The following is a 23,629-nucleotide window of genomic DNA, read 5'->3' on the forward strand; positions in this document are numbered from 1 at the left end:
TTATCAGAGACTGGGGAGAGGATATGGATAGAGTCTGGTCAAAGGGCACAAAGCTACAGTTAAGATTGGCGGAATACTTTCTGGTGTTCTATTGCAAAGTAGGTGACTATAGTTAACTGTGATGTATTGTTTTATTTCATAATAGCTAAAAGAGATTATTTTGAAAGTTCTCACCAAAAAGAAATGAAGTTTGAGGTGACAGATTTGCTAATTACTCTGACTTGATCATTATACAATGTATACATGTATTGAAACGTCACATTGTATCCCACAAATACGTATAATTATTACATGTCAACTAAAAATTTACAAAAACCTACAAATAATTTATATTCTGAAAGCCTGTTTTATTCCAACAGAAATCAATTTTAAAAGAATTTTATATCAAAATCACTACTGTTGGGTTTGTTTTTTTTCTGGAATCCATAAACACTATATATTCTAGAATTACAGATATTTATAATCATGTTTTTGAGATGGATGACTTGGGAGAGTGGTCAAAGAGTATAAAAGTTCTAAAAATAATACGTGAAAAACAGGGAGCAGATTCACTATCAAAATACATGGTTCTAAAAGCAAATAGCATATTCTAGTGGGTCACACTGTTGGTGACCATTATTGAACATGATAACATATTTTAAAATGTAAACTAATGCAGATGAAGAAGGAGTGGATAGTGTTTAAGGATGCAGCTTGTGAGACAGAGCCAAGGATCATGTCCCGGCTCTGCCACTTCCTCCCTAGCTATGTGCCCTTGGTCAAGTTTCTTGTTTCTTAACCTCTCTGAACTCCTATAACCACATTCTATAATGTGGCTGAATAATATATTGTTCACCTTAGAAAGGTTTGGAAAGATTACTTGAGATAAATGTAAAATATTTCCTATAAAATAATTTCTGCCAAAAATAACTATTTTTAAGCATTATGAAAAAGAAGCAAAGAGACATCTGCAATACACAAAATTTGTAAATCCTTTCAATGTCACTGATTAACAAAAACTTGAAAGCTTTCTCTTGATTAAATTCAACATACATTAGTTACAGAGGGTGATGTGATGACAGGCAGGGGCTAGTTACAGAGAATGTCCACTTGTCTGTGTGTAACAAGGACTAAAAGGGAACTGTCTTGCTACTGGGGAACAGAAGAGGAAAACAGGATTGCTTTGTGAGAGAGGCGAAGGGAACAGATTGCTGTGAACAAGTAGTAAAGGGCACTTTCACCCATTCAGTCACTATCCATCCATCATCCACCATGCATTATTCACCATCCATTCAACCCATCAATCCATTACTCAGCTCTTTAATGGGTTAAGGTTAAGCACAGAAAAGCTGTGTATGTGCCTACATCCAAGAAGCACAATTGTGACTTTGCTTATCAATGAATGGGGCATTTACACAGAGTGATAATGTGGAGTTGCAGAGGGGAAAATACAGGGTTGAAATGGAAGTCAGATATGTTTGAAAATAGGGCAGGATATTTTCTGTCTAGGGAAGGCACTAGGCTCTTCATAATGAGCTTCTATGCCACTCTGACTCATGGCAGGGAATTCCTCTCAGGTGTAATGTGCTATAGAGAAATAAATCTCACCATCTTTTGGTCCCTCCTAGGTATATGTATCTGTAAGGTCTAACAATAGCCGAGTTGTCTGCAATAATCACTTTCATAGTACTGCTGCAATAAAAAAACGAAGAGCTATGCATAGTTAACAGAACAGTTTCATGGGGTGCTCCATTTATCATAGATCAATTATACTAACTAGGGTAGGCTTAGAGTGACAAATATTCCAATTAATTTGTGGGTTATATTAGAAAGTATTAAACATACCATCTATGAAATTACAAAATATCAATAATGTAAAATACAACATTATCCCACAGCATTTTTAAGTACGTTAAATTTAATATTGAAAAGGCTAAGTATACATTCATAATACCATGCATCATTAAAAAAATTAAATGCGGCCGGGTGCAGTGGCTCACGTCTGTAATCAGAGCACTTTGGGAGGCAGAGGTGGGCGGATCACGAGATCAGGAGATAAACACCATCCTGGCTATGAAACCCCGTCTCTACTAAAAATACAAAACAATTAGCTGGGCGTGGTGGCAGGCGCCTGTAGTCTCAGCTACTTGGGAGGCTGAGGCAGGAGAATGGCATGAACACGGGAGGTGGAGCTTTCAGTGAGCCAAGATCATGCCACTGCACTCCAGCCTGGGCCACAGAGCAAGACTCCATCTCAAAAAAAAAGAACCAGAAAAAAGTTAAATGCACAGCACAGTCTTGAGAATACAATATGTCAGAGGTATATTTAGGAAAAAAACACTCTTACCTAGAAAGGCAAGAATTTATTATATTCAAACCTGTACAAAATGGCTTCAGGGATATAGAGTCCTAGTTTTTCCTCATACTTGTATACCTTAAAAGAAACTAATATAGCCTAGTCTGCTTTAGATGTTGAATATGTATAAAGTCAAGACTATGAAGCAGCCATTTTATAATTTTTACATAAATTATAATTTCCAATCAAATGCATTCAAAATATTTATCAGAATCACATCTGGCATCCATGTCTCACCAAGATAGATGCCTCAGATGTCTGCTACAAAGTAGAAACTCAGGAACTAATCACTTTTGCTGTAGTAACTATTGCACTGCAATCATCACAGACATGGAATGAAAAGAAAATACTAATGAACTGGGTTCATTATTTGTTTGAAAGAGTATTGCAAATATTAGAAGAGTACTCTAAGAACACCTCACCACTTTGGGTGCTTTATGGCAATGAGTGCACATAAAATATTTGTTTTACCAAAAATTTCTAATAGCATTGTCTTTTTTTTGATGGGATGGGGCAGAGCAGACTGAAGAGGGAGAACCACTTAAACTGGTTATGATGACTTCAAATACATGGAAACAGAAGTGGCACTATAAAAAAAAAAGGATATTAAGAAGCTGTGCAAATACAGTTGTCTATTTAAATGCCAAATAATAGTAAATACTGTAGATAATGTATGTTGTTATCTACTGGTCAGAATTTATGAATCAGAAAATGTAAATAGGAAGACTAAGAATTAACAATGTATAAGGATCCAGGATGTCTCCTACTGAAATCAGCACCCATGCATTTTAGATTCAGAACAATTTTTAATCACTTAACTTTAATCAAAATAAGTAAAAGTAATGATATGTTACTCTTTATCATACGAATGACTCTCAGAAGTTTTGGTTTAGGATTATAGTTGAAGGTCTTAAGACGTCCTAAACTTGAGCTCAATTCTTAAAAACCATTTATAATATTTTAAAATTTTCAATGTTGATACTGAATAGTTAATATCCAGTTGAATATTTTTCATTTAATTAAATAATTCATTTAAAATTATTCATTAGTATTTATAATGTGACTGGCACTGCTATAGGCTTGAGAGAGACAATGGCGGACAAGACACACCAATGGAGTTTTGGTGAGGGCACATGAGTGGAATGAACACCAAGTTAGCAACAGTCTGCGATGGAGAAAAACAAAGTAGGAAAGTGGGGCAGAAGTGCTGGGGGTAGGGTTTACAGTTTTACATAGCCTGGTCAGGGAAGGCCTCCAGGAGAGGGTGATGTGGCAAAATCAGAAGGTGGTATGGGGTTGAGTCATGAGGAATATCATGCAGAGGGATAAGCAAGGACAAAGGCCTCAGGAGGGACAATTTGCAGAACACCAAGAAGGCAGTGTGACTGGAGCACAGGTGCATTTATAATGTTAGAAAGAAAGGCAGGATGCTTTGGACATGCACTCCTTCATTTATCCATTATTTGTCTTCTAAATGGCAGTTAAACAAGGACATGCTAATATCCAACTCTGTGTCTCTCCAGAGCTTGTATCTCCCATATGCATTTCATTTTGTCTTCTAATAGAAATCTCAAACTTAACATGTCCCAAACAGAACTATCAATTAACAGAACTCCAGAGTTCCTCTTCCTACTCCTTTCCTACCTCATCAAATGGCGCTGAGTTGTTCAAACCAAAAATCTAGAAATCATTCTTCTTTTTCTCTTCCCTCCAACATCTAATCCATCAGCATTTCCTGTTAACTTTGTTTCCAGTATGTCCTAAATAAGACTACTTCTATCTATTTCCTGGTGGTTTCCCTGGTCCAAGTCACCATCGCTTTTCCCTCTTAACTAGTCTCCTTGAAGTTTCCAATTACATGTAGAATAAAATCCAAACTCCTTGTTACCTTTGTCCACAAAGCACTACAAGACCTGGCCAAGTACCAGCCTTTTTATTTTTATTTTTTATTTTTTTGAGACGGAGTCTCACTTTGTCACCCAGGCTGGAGTGCAGTGGCGCGATCTCGGCTCACTGCAAGCTCAGCCTCCCAGGTTCACACCATTCTCCTACCTCAGCCTCCCTGGCAGCTGGGACTACAGGCGTGTGCCACCACGCCCGGCTAATTTTTTGTATTTTTAGTAGAGACGGGATTTCACTGTGGTCTCGATCTTCTGACCTCGTGATCCGCCTGCCTCGGCCTCCCAAGTGCTGGGATTACAGGCGTGAGCCACTACGCCCGGCCTTGCCAGCCCTCTTTTTGTTCCTTGAACATCAAGCTTATTGTTGCCTTAGAATCTTCACTTATGTGTTCCCTATGCATGGAGCATTTTCCCCAAAAACCTTCTACAACTTCATTCAAGTCTCAGATCAGATGTAACCTCTAATGAGCTACGTAAAATAGCCCTTCTCATTTCCTATGATAGCCCTTTGTTTACTTCCCTCAGAGCTCTTACCACTTTCTTGCAATTCCTTATTAATTTAATTGTTTTTGTCTTTCTTCCCTCAATAGAATTTAAACTTCACCAGAACAGGGTTTTTGTATGCTTGAGGCTTGGCTATATGCCAAGCACTGAATACACAGCCAGTCCAAAGAGTAAGAACTCTAAAACTATTTTTTGAATTCATTAACCAATGCCTTGTACACAACAGAAATATTTCATTATAAAACAGAAAGGAAACTAAATGGAAGAAAAACGAATTGCTCCACAATTTTAAAGAATAAACAGACTGAACTATTTGATTGAATCCTGTGTATGTACCATACAATTCAAAGAAAATGAAAGTATTATAATGCAGCACTTATGTCTAATTTGCCCATATTACACATATTAAAGTACTCTATATTTGTATTTACTTGATAATTTCTGACTGGCAAGGACAGTGATATGGAATAGTAGTACATTTAAGAAAGAATATCTGCAATTTCAAACACTTTTCTGCTTTATTGATTTTTGACTAGTGTTCAATGTCCCTTTTTAATGAAAAAGGGGCTACTTAACAAAAGAGCAGCCAATTTTCAACTATAAGAAACAAACACACACACAAAGTGTGCCATTAATGTAAGACTGTGGACCAAAAGCCAATCTTAAATGACTTACATAATAAGACCAAGTACAGAAAGCACAGCACCCAGAATTTTCTGCTTTCTAGCTTCTTTTGTAATATAATCGTCACCTATTTGAAGGCATTTGACTTTTAAAATTCTTTTGTGAGAGAGAATATGAACATTCAATTACCAATTAGCATTCAGACTAAACATAAAATTTACATTTCCATACACGGCTCATACGATTTACTTTCCAGATCAAACATGAACAAGAAACAATTTTAATTTGTCAGATGGTTACTGAATACACCTAGCCATAAAACAAAGGGAGCCTAATTGCTATAAATGCTTTGAAATCAGCTCTACGATGGTTAATTTAGAATTAACATCTGAATCTTTACCAAATATTATAAGACTTCACAAAACAACTTTAATGTGGGGTGTCCCTGCCTTTCTCCTTTACTAAATGTCACCGATTACTGTGCTAGGTACTAGGTGTACTCAACTGAATCATATTTGGGGTTAACCATCAATGAGACTATCTTTAAGTTGTTCAAGATTTTCCAGTATGTTTATAACTTTCACGAATAACAGTTTTCCAATTTCATTAGCTCCTTTATTTTTTATAGGATTATCTAGATCTGACTGACAATTCCAAGTCCCAATTCATCATGCTCAGTATTCTCCCTTTACTTGAAGAAGTGTGATCTCCTTCTGAAGATGTGATACACAGCAGTTAGCATGAGATCTGTATAATTTATAAATAAATTTATATGACATTTACAATAATTCAGTCTATAAAAAATGATGACATTCTGTATAAGGTTTCTGTTTTTCCTTCAGTTTTATAGCTTTTATTGATTTCCACTACATCTAGTATTACATACAAAATTGATACCCATTTTCTCGAAGTCTAATTTCTATTGACGTTTTGTCCTATATAATTTAATAAGAAATAACACCTTATTTACAGGAACTCTAGATTTTGATATTCAGAGCCTACGTAGAAAGAGACTCAAGATTAACATACAGTTTAAAAGGATTATATAGTAGGGCAAGACAGAAAACATGTCTTCTAGAAGATACACCCTCCTTGATGATTTCTTAGCTATGAGAGACATTTATGGGTTGCAGATGTTCTAAATATGAGACTAGAGCCCAGAACCTCATCTGACACTTACCAGTAGCAGCAAGTATTTATTGGGTAATTTCTATGACTCAGGGACTGCTGTAAGAATTCTGCAAATGATAACTTTTGGGCCACTAAGACACTGCTAAAATGAAAATCGAAAGGTCTTTTTTTGGTCTTCTTTCGCATTATATTTTAATACACGCCGATGGTTTCTGACCACCTTTTAGCACCCATTTTTCTCCCTCCTTAGCCCTCTGTCCCCTCCATTTTACACCTTCTTCTTTGGAAGGCTCATCTCAGTCTTGACCTCTTCCCTCTTAAAGGGCTCTCACAACTGCCTTGGCTTTTTCCCTCGGCTTAGGTCTGCATTTAAATGTGATGGTTTTGTTGTCTTTACAGCATGATTAATGTGATAAATTTAAAGTGTCTCAGTACCTAATTCAGCTCTCTCTCCTAATTTACCTATCTTTGTGAATGGTATTGCCCTTCTTTGGGTTATTCAGAGTCAGTTTTTTACTTTTTACTCTCTCTAGTGTCAAACCAATCAGAAATTTACTGATTCCCTCCATATACTGATGTAGTTCAGCTCCGGCTCGCACCATCTCATGCCCTGACCTGTCTCCTGAGTGGTTTCCACCTTTAGAAAATGCTGTATTTTAAGATTGTTTAAATCTGCTTCTCTTTTAACATCAAAATCTCAGGCACCTCAGAGGTTCTAATAATCTTCCTCTGAACTCCTACTGCATGCTCAAGAAGCATTACATTATGCATATCCCACCAGACCAGAAGATTTTGTTCAACTTTACTTTCTGAAGTTAATAAAAAAGGTATTAACAGATGTTTAAAATTGTTCCACTATTTCCCATCACTTCTACAGAATAAAATCAACATTTGTTCATCTGTTATTCATTTAGTAATCCAGTGGGTTCCCAGGCCATTTATTATGCTTCTATATTTTTATAGAAACTGTCGATTCAACCCAAAGTGATTTATTCACTAGTCACTAACCAAACCATTTTTATATTTCCACATATTTTTAGCCAAACCTTAGATTTGTTTCAAAGTCCAGTACAAAATCTCACCACTTCCATGAGACTTTCGTACCCTTTCTCAGCTTAGGATGATCTATGTTGCTGCAAGACTTAGCACTTTTTCCATGGCATTAATTTCATAATCAATGAAATGCAGTTTGGTTTCTCTTATATCGTGGCAGCTTGTTGCTTTATTCTTGTATTTTTTTTTAACATACTCATATTCTGTCTTCCCCATCAGACCCTCTCTCCTTCCCTCCCTCCCCTCCTTCCTTCCTAGGTTGGAGTGCAGTGGCACAATCACTGTTCACTGCAACCTCTGCCTCCCAGGCTCAAGTGATCCTCTCACATCAGAGATGTGGAGAGGATGTAGCTAGGACCACAGGCTTGTGCCATCATGCCCAGCTAATTTTTTTGTATTTTTGGTAGAGACAGGGTTTCATCACATTGCCCAGGCTGGTCTCAAACTCCTGAGCTCAAGTGATCCTCCCGCCTCAGCCTCCCAAAGTGTTGGGATTACAGATGTGAGCCACTGCACCAGGCCTAATAAAATTCCTAAAGGCAAGGACTTTACCTTTAAAATCAATTTTCTTACATAGTATTCAGCACAATATTTAAAGCATAATAGAAATTCAATGTTTTTCTCAGAGGTCTAACTTTTGCATTTTATTTGGTGTTAAAGACCCTGTGAAACTACGTAACCTCTTCTTTCATTCTTTAAAAAAATTTTTAGAGATGAGGTCTCACTTGTGTTGCCCACGCTAGAGTGCAGTGGCTCGATCACAGCTCACTGCAGCCTTGACCTCCTGTGCTCAAGCAATTCTCCTGCCTCAGTCCGAGAAGCTGAGACTACAGGTACAAACCACCACACCAAGCCACACATGACCTTTTCTAAATGAGTCGTTCATGCCACTCAAAAAATAGTATCAATTTTACATGAACTCAAAAGTTTTAAGATAAAAATTCTAACACTTTTTTTACTCAGCAGTAAGTATATACTTTAGCTTCTTTCTTGCCATTGTTGACTACTACTTCTCTATAATTTACTTTTTCACTATTAAATTAACATATTATTCTAGCCACATGACAAAATTTGGAAAATAGGGAATAAGATAACCTATTATGCTACTTTAACAAAACCATTATTACCCTTTGGCTATGTTTCTTTCTAGTCTTCTCTTTTTTTTTAGACAAGTGAGCTGGGAGCCTTTAAACACTTCTCTTTGGTACAGACTTCTTGTCACATACACCATTTATTTAAGCATGTGCACTCTTTATCAACTGAATGGTAAATTTCTGGAATCATGCTGACTTCCTGGCTGTCAGTCACTTCCCTTGTTTTGGTTCAATGGAAGTAGGTGGAAAGGAAGACAGAGGGCTGGATGCAATTCACAAATGCATTTACATGTATACTTTTCACAGGAAGAATGCATATTTTCGATATGTTAATATCATATTTTTGGACCCAGCAGTCTTTTTTGCCAATATTCAACTAAAATGCCAATGTGTGATATGTACTAATAAATTTTAAAAAGTTTACTGATAAACTACCAAAAACTATTAAAAACAGGGAGCAATAATTATGTTTCTTAATCTGTGTCTTATAATCTGCACATCTTAAAAACACTAACGTGTAAATGTTTATGTTTAGCAAAATTGTAAAAAATCCTCAAAGTAAAGCTACTAATAATTTTGTTAAAAGTAAGGCATGTTATGATATAAACACACGATTACAAAAGATATAACTTTAATTTGGAGTTTTTTTAACAAGGAGTTAAGGGGATCAGAGACATCTCTGCACTCCCTGAGAATTATATAGTACATATATACTTTTTTCCTAAAGAGAGACTTGAAGAGAGAGCTGTTATTAATCTAGCTAATCAAATTAGTCAGCAAATTCCAAAAAATAATGTCATGTGCTCTATCACTTGACTATCGGCATTAAAAACTGTAAAGGCAATAGAAATGTACTCAAAATTAACATAATATTCAACATAAAGATTCAGGTTAAAATTTCCACAATATGACATTATCAAAACTCCTGATGTAGCCATGTCAGGACACATCCATATGACACTGAACAGTGAGTTGATTTAGCCAGCTGCATAAAGAGCAGCAGAGGCAACAAGAACAAAAAACAGGTAAGTCCAACGAATAGACTCAAACTACAATTTGAGATGAGGTTCCACTAGGTTGCCCAGGATAGTCTTGAACTCCTCAGCTCAAACAGTCCTACCAAGTAGCTCGGGCTACAGGTGAGAGCCACTGTATCCAGCTCAAACTCTAACTTCCTGTGCTCTTGCTATAAGCCTGTCACTGTGCTATATTTACATTGTGCTGTTCATAATAGCCTTTAGAGGTGGATATTATTGTCATTTCCACTTTATATATGAGGAAACTGAGGTATCTGAACATGGTGATGTCTCATCTACATGTTGAGGAAAGCCTACGGTGTTTACTGGCATAATGAAGGATCGGCGGGACGGGAACAAGCACTGAACAGCTTTTAGGTGGTGGTCACCCAGACCACTTTCCCATCTAATATAATTACTCTGACAAATGATAAAAAGAGCCACACGTGCTTTGGAAGTTCCTGACCAATGTGAACTTAATTGTGCAGAATCTTATGGAAAACAGAAATTCATATGTCCTCTTTTGGGTAATTCATAATAGGTATTACTCTGCTTTAAAATTAAGTTGTAAATAAAAATGGCTTTTAGTACTGGTTTTAAGAGGTCAGATTAACTCCTTCACTTCTATTTGTTCCATATGTTGGATATACATGAAGAATTTATGGTAATTAATACCTGGTATTCTTTAGAAAAAGTCTCAGTAGATTTTCTTGTTTTGCATATTACTTCTGCAAACAATATTAAACTATTTTTTAAATACATTATAAATTTCTCCTTATTTCATTAAGGAATTGACATGTCATGTACAATACTATTATCGAATAGGGATCTTTTGAAGCTATAATAGTTATTTCCTGCTACGGGGAATTAACATAAATAGATCAAAAAGAGGGAGAGAATTGGAAAGACAAAAGCCTTTTTTTTTTTTTTTTTTACCAAATCTTACCAAAGTCTGCAAATGCTGACTGTCCAACCACCATCATATTTTGAGGTTTTTCCAATATAGTACTGACAGAGAAGTTTCCATCCTGTTAAATGAAGAAAACTTTCAATTAGACCATCTTAGTCCACTCATTTGTTAAGTGTAAAACAAAGCATTCTAACTGAGCTAGGGAAATAAATAACTTCAGGATTTTGTTGTGCTGCACAAAAATTATTCCAATCTCCTGTTTCACTTTTATTTTGAAGCAAAGGAAACTCCTGTGCGTTGAAGATGAAAATATGAATCTGGTATGCTTTCCTTGCTGTCGATTCTGGTATCTTTTACCATTGCATCATCATAATTTCAGAGAGTAATAATTTCAAGTACTGTGGAAGGCTTTGGAAATATAAAGAATTATAAAATTAGTTCCTACCCTCAAAAACTTACAGTCATTTGGGAGATAGAATACAAGTCAGAAAGAAAGCTTTTCTGACGGTAACACATAAACAGTATAAGTACAAAGACATGTTTTGCAGATTTTAAGGGAAGAAGATTCTGTTGGGAACAATTAAGAAAAGATATTGAAATGAGAGGAGAATTCCATTGATCCTTAAAGTGCCAATCCATCAACTCAAGTTTACGCATCAATTAGAAGGGAAGCAAAGGATCACAACAGCAGCCACGTGCTGACTGAGAAGCAGGGGTGCCAAAGCTAAACAGAAAAGGAGAGCTTATTAGCGATCCTTTGTTTCACTCACTCTTTCCAAACAAAAACAGCACACATCTGACTACCAAAAACAATATACATTTCTTTAAATTATTGCCTTTCCCTTCTATAATTTTAGATTATTATACAAGAAAAAGAAATCAAAACAATGAATTTGAAATTTTGAGCTCTCAAGTTTGTACAGAGTTCTTATCACTGACCTCTCTATTTTCTGTTTGAGATACTGACTCTGATTCCTACATACTGTATACAGGATATCTGTACACTTTAAAATGAGTTTTTCCTTCTTTGTTTCTCTAAGGATACTGAAGATCTGTTTGAGTGAAAAAATGAGCACTGGTTTTCTCCCTTATGCTCTCACACAATCAACAGACATAAGACTTCTGTGACTACATGTGGGGGATTTTCCCCCGCTATAAACAAGCAATCATTTCTGCAGTGGATATCACCTGGCTGTCCTCTAATTCCACATGTTGAGGGCTCAGTCCCCCAAATTATCCTAGACACCAGTCCCCCACGTTATTTGGACCTCCAGTATTTCTGCCTGACCAGCTTCAAGTTGGGACTCACACCACCTACTCTTTGGATTCACAGCTGGAGTGGCTCGCAGAACTCTGGGAAACATGTTTACTGAGGATATTATAGAGGATATTATAGAGGATATTACAAAGGATACAGATGAAGAGAAGAGTAGGGCGAGGTACGGAAGGGTCACAGAGCTTCCATGCCCTCTCTGGGCACTCCACCTTCCAGGAACTTCCCCACCTGTTCAGCTATCAGGAAGCGCTCAGAACCTAATTCTTTTAGGTTTTTAAGACGGCTTCATTATGTAGGCATGATTGGTGAAACCGCTGGCCACTGGTGATTACTTTAACCTTCAGACTCTCACCCGTCCCTGGAAGTAGTGGGGAGGGGCTAAACGTCCCAATCCTCTAATTATGTATTGGTCATTCTGGTGACCAGCCACATTCTGAAGTTATTTTGGGGTTCATCCACCAGTCAACTCATTAGCATACAAAAAGACATCCCTTTGGCGATTCTAGGTCTTTCAGAAGTTGTATATTAGGAAATGGGGACTAACATCAAATATGTATTTCATAATATCACAATCTGCAAGTCGGTTTCTTAAGAAATCATTGCTGATCTTTACAGAGAAATGCACTGCTGTAATAAAAGCACAAAACCCAAATGCTTGAGGACCATGAGTAAGGAAATAAGATTTTTCTTGTGACAAGCAATGTTCCAACTACTTTAACACTCCATTATCCCTGTGCAGAAACATGTTTCCCCTCCCATTATTAAAGCATCTGATGTACTTTTCAATGATTTTCTACAGACATCTTATTTAGTAAGGGTATTAAGCCTTAGGCTTTCCCTCCAGTCTTACCTAGAACCTGAAACTGCATTAGAGATGTGTCAAAGTTGCCAAATCCCTAGCTGAACTGTCAAGTGCTTTTGCAGTTTAGAAAGATCACAGCATTGGCTGGGCGCGGTGGCTCACACCTGCAATCTCAGCACTTTGGGAGGCTGAGGTAGGCAGATCACTTGAGGTTAGGAGTTCGAGACCAGCTGACCAACATGATGAAACCCCGTCTCTACTAAAAATACAAAAAAATTTAGCTGGGTATGGTAGTGCACACCTGTAATCCCAGCTACTAGGGAGGCTGAGGCGGGAGAATCATGTGAACCTGGGAGGTGGAGCGAGCAAGTGAGCCAAGACTGAGTCACTGTACTCCAGCCTGGGTGACAGAGCCAGACTCCATCTCAAAAAAAAAAAAAAAAAAAAAAGGAAAGACAGATCACAGCATTGTGTAGAGTGTATACAGTGTTTCATGAATGAATGGAAAAATCTCTCTTAAAACATATCAGCCTCCTATGAGATAAAGCTGAATGTCAACTCAATATACTAACTGAAGTGAACAAGTTACCCCACTGAAGGTCTATGAATTTGGGTAAATATATCTAGAAATATATGGATATAACCTCATGATTTATCTCCATCAAGAAACATTGAAGTAACAGCCTTCTATGTCTTCTAAGATGCCACTTTTACACTGAACATCAATAGAAGAGCAATGCCCACTTCTAATTGCTGGAGGAAAAGAATACATTCTGACCATAGTGAGAGTAAGCAGAACACATTATACATATGACAGAGTTGGGGGAAAAGACAACACTTTATTAGACAACTTTTCCATTATTATCATTACTTGTTCTTTACTTTGCTTAGCAGTATAGACATATATAACTTCATTTGCATTCAGATTACTTACTTACATATTTAATATGTAACAAAATGATTTAATAAAACTGCATCATCAATATATTTTATCTCAATATATAACACATTTTAAAGTATAGCACAACTACACTCATTTTCAAAGATGAAGCTGCTCTGTAGCTATTAATGAGGGAAGAGAAACATGATAAATACTGTTTTCAATTTTGTACATATTCTGCGAGAACAGTCTGGTGCAAAGAATACCAGACTTGGAGGAAGGTGAGGTGGGTTCCAGTCCTGCTTTCATTGAAAAGTTATGTCACTTTGGGATAGCCACTCACTGTTCTAGGCTTCAGTTCTTCAGTTGTTAGAAGGGGTTAAATGTACTGTCTACTTGCAGGGTTCTGGAGAGGTCAAATGGAATGAAAGATAACAAAGTGTTCTGCAAAACGCAACGTATCGGGCACCTACATGGTACTGTCATAATGGCAGTCCTGTGCTTATGATCTGCAAGTACTTTTTTCACAGGCTGCCATTTGGTCCTCATTTACTCCATGGTCTGACTCTCTTTTTCACTTTTGGATTGGAATCTCCACCTATTTGTATATTTATGTCCTTCAGTATGAGAGTAATTTTGCTATGAAACAAACAACATTACTTTTTTTTACACTGTACAATTTTTTAAAAACTGATAAATAATAATTATACATACTCATGGGGCACACAGTGATGTTGTGATACTTGTAATGTATGGCGACTGGATCAGGGTTATTAGCATATCCATAATCTCAAACACTTATCACTTCTTCCTATTCAGAATACTCAATATCCTCCTCCTTTTTTTTTTTTTGAGATGGAGTCTTGCTGTGTTGGCCAGGCTGGAGTGCAGTGGCACAATCTTGACCACTGCAAGCTCCGTTTCCCGGGTTCACGCCATTCTCCTGCCTCAGCCTCCTGAATAGCTGGGACTACATGCACCTGCCACCACACCCAGCTAATTTTTTTGTGTTTTCAGTAGAGATGGGGTTTCACTGTGTTAGCCAGGATGGTCTCGATCTCCTGACCTCATGATCTGCCTGCCTTGGCCTCCCAAAGTGCTGGGATTACGGACGTGAGCTACCATGCCCAGCCTCAATATCCTCCATCTAATAGTGGCAGGAGACAGACAAATTCCTAGGCAGATAGGGATGGGTCCCCAGTGAAACCCCACCTTCAAACCAAAGAAAAACTAAACTGAATCCAAGCAGCCAGTTCCGGGTAAAGTCCCCGACCAGAGTGAGAACTTCCTTGATGCCTCTTAGACAATAAAATGGTGCTTTTTCCAGGCCGCCATAGACCAATCAACATGCACTCCCCCATCCTGAGCCCATAAAAACCCCAGACTCAGCCACATGTGGGGATTCCCTGCCTTTGGGTAGGGGCTGTGCACTTCAGGTCCCCTCTCCACTGAGAGCTATTCTGTTGCTAAACAGAACTCTTCTTCACCTTGCTCAATCTCTGGTTGCCCACTGTAACACCCCCTTTAGGGCCCTGCAGTTGCTCGTGTCTCCAAGTTTCTCGGGCACCACCATGCTCCCTTCATCCAAACTCTGGCACCTAAGTCAGAAGCTGCTTGTGGTACGCCTGGTTGCGCCTCAGCCTTGCATGGAGTTGGTGCCTGGAGCAGCTCCCCTGCACTTACTTGCTCATACACCCCTCATCACGCTGTGCCTGGCTTGCCCACAGTGGATGTGAGACTAGGGCTGGTAGCGCGAGCCAAGCACAACCTGCCAGGTCGCATGGGCAGAGCCAGCCCAGTGGTTGTAAGTGAAACTTGAGCAGAGGCCCCACCAGCAGTGGAGGTCTCTAGCTGGCGAAGTGGCACTGAAAATATCCTGTGTCGATTTCCAGTCAATTCCAGTTATTTGAAACTATATATTATTGTTAACCACAGTCATCCTGTCAACAGCAGTGCTATGGAAGACTAGAAATTATTCCTAGTTAGCTGCAATTTTGTATCCTTTGACTGCAGCATTTTTTTACTGTGGTGTTCTTACCGATCTGCACTGTTTCCCTGTAATCGAAAATTCAACGAACTCACTAGGGGCTCTATTGCAGCCATCTCTTTATCTTTTCTTTTCCAAGTTGGTTTCTGGAATTATTGTGTACTAATTTCAATGACTTAAGGGTAGAAGGTTTAGAAACAGATTTCCTAGTTCAACTCTCAGCTCCACTGTTTGCTAGCCATGAGGCAGGAATAAGTTAGTCCTTCTCTAAGCATTCCTTGACTTATTAAAAAATGTATTTTTACAAGGATTTTGAGGATTAAGGAGATAATCCATATAAAATGCTCAGTATAGTGCCTAGCACATAGCATGTATTTAGTTAACGTTAATAAGAGTGTAGTAGTAGCAGGAACACTAGTAGTAACTACTGCTACCACAACTACCAAAACCACTGAAGCAGTTAACCCACACCAATTGACAAGGAGACTTTCTGCCATTTTCTGCTTGAATTCCAACCAAAAGTGTCATGTGGTAGCAAGTAGCCTTTCATGGATGACTACCAATGCTTTGGCTTTCATGTTTAATATTTAATGTTACAACTGCCATATTTATAAAGGTCAAAACTGACCATGAAGCAGTATGTAATGACGAGTGCATGTTCCTATCTTTATTCATGTAAAGCAATGGTTCTCAACTGAGGCAATTTTAGTTCCCTGAGAACATTTGGCAATGTCTGCAGACATTTTTGATTGTCACAACTGGCAGGTGGTTACTATGAACTAGTGAGAAGAGGTCAGCGATACTGCTAAACAACCGACAATGCACAAGACAGTTCTTCACAGAAAGAATTATCTGGCTCAAAATGGTGACAGTGCCAAGGCTGAAAAAATTCTGACATAAAGGGTGTCCAAGGATCTGGTTTTGCCATTCTTAACTCTTCCTTCATGACACTTATCTACTTTCTTCCTTGAGTTCTGTTCCTACATTTCCAACCACTTCCTTGTCTCTGTTTTTTGCTTTTTAAAAAATAATTTTAATATAGAGATGAGGTCTTGCTCTGTCGCTCAGGCTGGGGTGCAATGGTGCAATCATAGCTCACTGCAGCCTCAAACTCTTGGACTCAAGCAATCCTCCTGCTTCAGCCTCCTGAGTAGCTGGGAGACATGTCTCTATTCTAAAATAATTTTTTTCCTGCCCCAAATTAGTTACTTCTTTTGTCTTTTCTATTTCTCTCTCTTTTTTTAAAATTTTTTTGAGATGGAGTCTTGCTCTGTTGCCCAGGCTGGAATGCAGTGGCATGATCTCACTGCAACCTCTGCCTCCCAGGTTCAGGCGATTCTTCTGGCTCAGTCTCCCAAGTGGCTGGGATTACAGGCATGTGCCACCACACCTAGCTAATTTTTGTATTTTTAGAAGACATGGGGTTTCACCAGCTGGCCAGCCTGGTCTTGAACTCCCAACCTCCAATGATCTGCCTGTCTCAGCCTCCCTAAGTGCTGGGATTACAGGTGTGAGCTACTGTGCCTGGCCTCTATTTCTCTTATTGCTCACCAGAACAAAACGTAAGTAAGCATTGTGTTAACGGTCATCCTGTATTCTCATATTTAACCCTTCTTGTCTATTCTCAACATTTCCTTCTTTAATCATTCATCTCTTTCCTGCGTTATTATAAATTCCTCCTAAATTTATTATAAACTTTAATCTCCCCACCTCCAGATGTTGCATGCTAACCTATCTGATATACAGTGGCCAATTTCATTGCAATAATGAAGGTTCTATTCATCTCATTCTCAGTCCTAAAACAATAGCTTCTCAGTAGATTTTTAAGAGATCAAATTACTTAGTTTAGAGATCAAAGCTCTTGCTGATCTTGTATAAACTAATTTTTCTAGTCTTACATTCCATTATCTCTTTTATGTTCTGGCCTAAACCAGCCACTTTCCACCATCTGGATGTGTCCTGTGTCTCCTGTGCAATTTCTTGCCTGCCTTTTCCTCTTTCTCACTTCCAAATCACTAAAATCCTTTAATTCATACTAGCCATGTTGAATATCACATCTTTTTTTTTTTTTTTTTTTTTCCTTTTGAGACAGAGTTTTGCTCTTGTCGCCCAGGCTGGAGTGCAGCGGTGCGATCTCAGCTCACGGCAACTTCCCCTTCCCGGGTTCAAGTAATTCTGCTGCCTCAGCCTCCTGAATAACTATGACTACAGGCATGCACCACTATACCAGGCTAATTTTGTATTTCCAGTAGAGAAGGGTTTTCACCATGTTGGCAAAGCTGGTCTTGAGCTCTTGACCTCAGGTGATCTGGCCGCCTCAGTCTCCCAAAGTGATGGGATTACAGGTGTGAGCCACCACTCCCGGCCTAAATACCACGTCTTTCTTGAGGCCTTCACTGATAATTCTGCAACCAAATAGAAGCAACTGCTCTTTGAATTCCTGTAGCATAATGTATATCTCATCATACCAGCCAGGGTCATCCATACTCACATTCCAGCTCCTAGCCTACAAGCCCTATTCACTTCTGTATCTGCCAGAGCACTACCATGGGGCTGTATAGATAACTGATATGTAAAAAGATTTGTTGTAGGTTTCATTCTTTCACTAGCTAATGTGGTTTTATAGGCTTTGAGGTTTCTTTGGCCAATTAGTATGTGACTGCAAAGTCTCTGTCCAATCTTTAATTGAAAATGATCATTCATTTGATGAAAACCACACTTTACCTATACTAGTTAATTCTGAATCTACTAATGATTAACTATTGTTACTGTGGAAACTGAGAAAGATTATCTCCTTGACCAAACTTTGGTTAGGTTCCTCTGAGAACTCTGCTTAACTTATCCCAACCACTACCCTGCCCAAGTAATTTCCCTTCCACTGACCCCCATCCTGCTCATTGGCTAAAACATCCTGATTTTCCTTGTTGTATTTGGAGGTGAGTCCAATCTCTTCCCCCTACTGCAAAACCCCACTGTAGGAGCCCTCTCAAAGAAAATCTGCCTTACGATCTTTAACAAGAATTTAAAAATACTTTTTTTCTTTAAAAGTTGCTTACTGACCCAGTCACTTTATAAGAACAGTCCTTAGTCCCCATTTCCTAACAGCGAATTTATTAGTTTTCTTTAAAGAAAACAATAATAAAAGACCCAATCAAAATCTATTTTCTTCATCAAGAATCTTCTCCTATTGAGTTGCTTCACTCCACTACGTTTAATTCAGCCTAGACTGAAAGAACCTCATATACTTAAGGTTGCTTCATTATGTTCTATAGATATCCTACCTATTTATAATGAGGCTTTCCCCGACCCCCAGATACAAGTTAATCAAATACACCTCTCATTTTCTAATACTACAAGATTCATTTGCGGTAGCAATGAAAGGCCACCTGCAAACAAACTTCCCCCAGCAGTGGGGACTTAATGTATGGCAGTCATAAAAATATAGCAACCATATTTCTATCATCAGAAAAACAAATATAACTACATTTTTTAAAAAAGTAGTACATTAGTCTTTTTTGATTTAGGTGTCTTACTTTCCCTTGCCCCATTAAAAAAGAAAAAAAAAAAAAAGAATCAAATTGCTGAGCTTGGAAGTAGTCGGAAGCTCTGATCTCATCTAAACAAAGCAACCCCCCATCGTAGTTTCCTTCCATGAAGAGATCTGAGTCATGACCAGCATCACTTACCATATTATGAAGCATGGCTAATAATGAGTCTCCTTCCATAAGTTTGTGCTTTACATTTCAAAAATTTGCTTATTTTTTATCAGCATTTTAATAAAATTTATAAAAAGTTATGGGTTTAATTTGGATTGAATAAAATACAATCAGGAGTTGCAGATGGGAAATCAACAGACCTAAAATTAAAACTCGATAAATGCCTACTGCATGTCAGGCATGATCTTCACAAAGATCTTGTGAAGCAGAGGCTCTTACACCAATTTTCTGTGTGTGGAAAGTGGGGTTCGATACTTGGCCAATACTTCACGAATATCACTGTGATGGCCAGTTTTGTCTGGTAATTAACCCATCATATAACTCACATCAAGCTAAAAGTAAAATAAAATCATGACATCAGTTTGGGAATCTTCTACTTACAATTAAAAAAAAAACAAAATAAAACCCTATTGGGAAAGATTTCTTGATCCTAGTCAACCTGGCAGTAAGTTTGGTGTTTGTTGTCTTATTTCTTTACATAAGCCTAAAGGCAAAGGGGAAAAATTAGTCTTTCTAAAATAGTTTTTTTCATAAACCATCATGCTGACAAATTAAGTGACAGTAACCTCTCTCAACAGCTGACAGCATAGCAGGGGTCCTGTTAACATGCACATTAGGGCAGCCTGATTGGTTTAATTGGCAGTCATGCCTGAAAACCTGCAGAGGAATTGATGCTGAATGAATCACTTCCTTCAGCAATATTCAGTAGTTTTGAATGCAGCAATGCAACCAAAAGCTCTTAAAGTTTTCTATTTATTGTTGAAATCAACCAAGTGATTATTTTCATTTTATTTTCTAAAATTGTGTGCTTTTACTGAAAGCCTTCATTTTAAAATGCTTCAAAGAAAAGATTTCTTACCAAATTTTCCCATATCTCAAACTGGAAGGTACTAGTGGTGGCATTCAATGTCGTCAGGAATAAATCTACAAGGAAAAATAATAAAAACGTAAAGTTTTGTAGTCTTACTGAGTGTACATTTAAAAACAGAAAAAAACTGCAATACATTAACATAATAAGATTCTAACCATATTTTAAATTATATTTTAACAAGTTTCATCCCATCAAAAAAAAAAAAAAAAAAAAAAAGCGGATGACCCTGTATTAAAGAAAATATATTTAATGAGGATATTTGGTATTAGTCCTTTAAAAGCATTCCTTATTTTCAAGAATAGTTATGTGTAGCACTTTTTAAAATCGTATGCTTTTCAATCTTTTTTATTCCAAAGTGTACTATATTTTTTAAAACAGATATTCTGATCACAATCATATTTGCTTTCTCACCCTGAAAGCAACACTTACCTATATATTATAGTTTTCAGCATTATTTTAAATCACAGTATTTCATCCAAAAGTTTTTGCACGCATGTTAAATGAACAATAAATTATGTTTCAAATTTTCAGTAATAGAATTGTCTTCATAAATTCCAGCTAACAAAAGGTTGTTTTACCGAAAAGTACAATAATTTTAATAAAATTTCTTTGGAAAAAAAAAAAAAACAGGTTCACAGTCAAATCAAACATCCTGTTATTGCAAAGGCCTATTACTGCAAATAAATCTATTCTAGTAGCAGCATTTATTTATTTATTTATTTTATTTTTTATTTGAGACAGAGTCTCGCTCTGTCACCCAGGCTGGAGTGCAGTGGTGCGATCTCAGCTCACTGCAAGCTCAGCCTTCCAGGTTCATGCCATTCTCCTGCCTTAGCCTCCCGAGTAGATGGGACTACAGGCGCCCATCACCACGCCCAGCTAATTTTTTGTATTTTTAGTAGCGACAGGGTTTCACCGTGTTAGCCAGGACGGTCTCGATCTCCTAACCTCGTGATCTGCCTGTCTCGGCCTCCCAAAATGCTGGGATTACAGGCGTGAGCCACCATGCCCGGCCAGCAGCATTTACTATGTTTGCATCATGGCAATTTTACTTAGTGAATATATAAGTGTATATATATATATATAATATATAATTTTACTTAGTGAATTAAAATGATGAGGTGGCTTATAGGAATATTAAAATAACAGTACTGTTTTATGCTTTAAAACACAAATTACTGGCTAGGTGCGGTGGCTCATGCCTATAATCCCAGCACTTTGGGAAGCCAAGGCGAGAGATCAAGACCAACCTGGCCAACAGAGTGAAACCCCGTCTCTACTACAAATACAAAAATTAGCTGGGTGTGATGGCGCACGCCTGTAGTCTCAGCTACTTGAGAGGCTGAGGCAGGAGAATCACTTGGACCCAGGAGGCGGAGGTCGCAGTGAGCCGAGATTCTGATCTCCAGCCTGGCGACAGAGGCAGACCCCGTCTCAAAAAAAAAAAAAAAAAAAAATTATTCCAGAGTGATGTGAAGGCCATAACTACTGGGGAAAAAAAAAAAAAAAAAAAAGTTTTTTTTTTTCCTTTATTAGATATGCTCAGAAAACAATCAATCACATTTTAATGTGTTTTCTGTAAGGGTGTCATATGAATTTGATGAAGCTAATTTATCTAATACTTGTAATAATAAAGATTTTCATGGAATCACCCAAAAGCTAAGGAATTTATTTTTATAATTAGTTGAACTCAAAACTCCTCATTCCAAGTGGAACCATTCTTTTGTCCATGTATCAAACAGCTCTGTATTTATTTCCACAACAAGGATAACGCTTTGCCTGTGGATATACAAATGTAGTTCTCTATGAACGTGATTTGTTTACTGTTACTCATGCATTCCCAATGACGTGTTACTTCCAAAGTCATTTGACCTCATTCCTTTTCTTTCAAGATGAAGGGCAAATTCCTCAGTTGTTACCTACCTTTCCAGCCTCAATTTTGTGCTACTCCCTCACAAGAAGATTGTGTCCAGACAGAGCAAAGTAGTCGCCAGATTTTATCATGTTTTCTGACATGTGTTTGCCTCTGTACATGTCATTCCTTGTCTCTGTAGTGCCTTTCCACCTCACAGCCACGTGGTGAACGGATTCTTCAAAACTGTCTGAAATGTCCTCTTCCTTCCAGAGTTCCTTCCTCTCCCTAGACTAATAGCTTTCCCTCCACTGTTATTCTCCTGTGCTACCTCTGTCATGGCGGTGATTACAACCTACCATGGTATTCTGGCTTCACATCTGTCTGTCGGCTCCCTGAGGGCAGGAATCATGCCTAACAAAATTTTTCTATCCCTGCTGTTTCTATGAGCTAGGAAATATAACATGTTCAAATGATTGTTGGATAATTATGGACAACATGCTATATGTATCCTGTAGTTCTTGTAAATTTGCTTGAACGTCTAAAAATAACTGCTTTATTATGTCTTTAAATGGAAAGTCTTGGGAAAAGAAGGGTCTACGTTAAAGTGTTTCATTAAAAATAATCACACTGACTCCTGTAGTAAGTATTTTTAAAAGGTGTTATATTTTTATAGCATCTGAAAATGTGAATAATCAGCATAAGAAAGTGATTAGGGATTAACAGCCAAAGAGAGTTCTAAGAATCACTAAGGGAGGCATGAGTGCAAGTTCTGAGCTATTTGAAAGAAGTAAAACCCAGAAAAGGGGCAAGCATGCTACTACATTACAGGTGAATTTGTTCAAACTGAAAATATCCAACTTTTGAAACTCTTAACCCACTTGAAAATAGAATAAATGTGGAGACATGTTTTCAACAAGAAATCAAAGGCTTGGTGTCTTGATAAGGCAGTTTGCATCATGAGATTAGAAGAATGACTCTGTGACCACATATGGTTAGAATATGGTTAAGGGGGATAGTTAGAGCGAGTAGTGTAACTACCAGCAATTTATCGCCACTCCTTGAAAAACAATTCAAAATTTTTTTCCCCCACTGGTGTTCTGTTAGTCACAATCTATATTTGCACAGAAGATGAAAATTATGCCCTATTCTTTCATGCATATTTGAAGAATTTAGGAACTATAACACAATGCTGATTGTATTGCCATGGCTTCGCTAGCTATTTATTGAAACTTTGAAAAGTAGTAAAGCTAGATGAGGGATTGGAAGCATCTTGTAAAATAGATTTTTAAAAAAATCTTGTTTTACTATTCAATTATGTAAAGGGGTCATAGAAAAAATAAATGATTCATTACATGGAGAAACAAAAATAGAGAAAACTACTAGCAATTAAATATAAAGAATCATGCCTCAGACTTTGAATGAAATGGGAATGAAGAAACTCCTAGAAGAAAATTTTTAATCAATGAAACAATAAAGTTCTCACCCTCTCACATGGCTAAGAGTAATTCACAAAATAAAATTAAGGAAATGTACTCCAGAAACTGTCATGGATATGACATGCCACCCAGATGCCCGTTTGGGAATTAAGGATTTATTCTCTCAGCTCCTAGAAATATTTCTGGTAGACAATCCTAAGTGGTTAGCCCTCTTTGGAACAACTTTGGCTGAAAAGGA

At 37.6% G+C, this 23,629-nt stretch overlaps 1 protein-coding gene across 1 annotated transcript in view; it reads right to left on the reverse strand.

Moving 5' to 3' along the window:
• ITFG1 (integrin alpha FG-GAP repeat containing 1) overlaps nucleotides 1-23,629 on the reverse strand; it is a 277,510-nt gene that overhangs the window by 175,905 nt on the left and 77,976 nt on the right. Inside the window, exons 7-8 of the mRNA XM_023189598.1 lie at nucleotides 20,089-20,153; nucleotides 10,605-10,686 (exon numbers count right to left, since the gene is read on the reverse strand). Coding sequence (XP_023045366.1) covers nucleotides 10,605-10,686; nucleotides 20,089-20,153 — 147 coding nt within the window. The remainder of the gene's footprint in view (nucleotides 1-10,604; nucleotides 10,687-20,088; nucleotides 20,154-23,629) is intronic.

Source organism: Piliocolobus tephrosceles, chromosome 17 (assembly GCF_002776525.5).
Source record: "Piliocolobus tephrosceles isolate RC106 chromosome 17, ASM277652v3, whole genome shotgun sequence".
Classification (NCBI taxonomy): Eukaryota; Metazoa; Chordata; class Mammalia; order Primates; family Cercopithecidae; genus Piliocolobus; species Piliocolobus tephrosceles.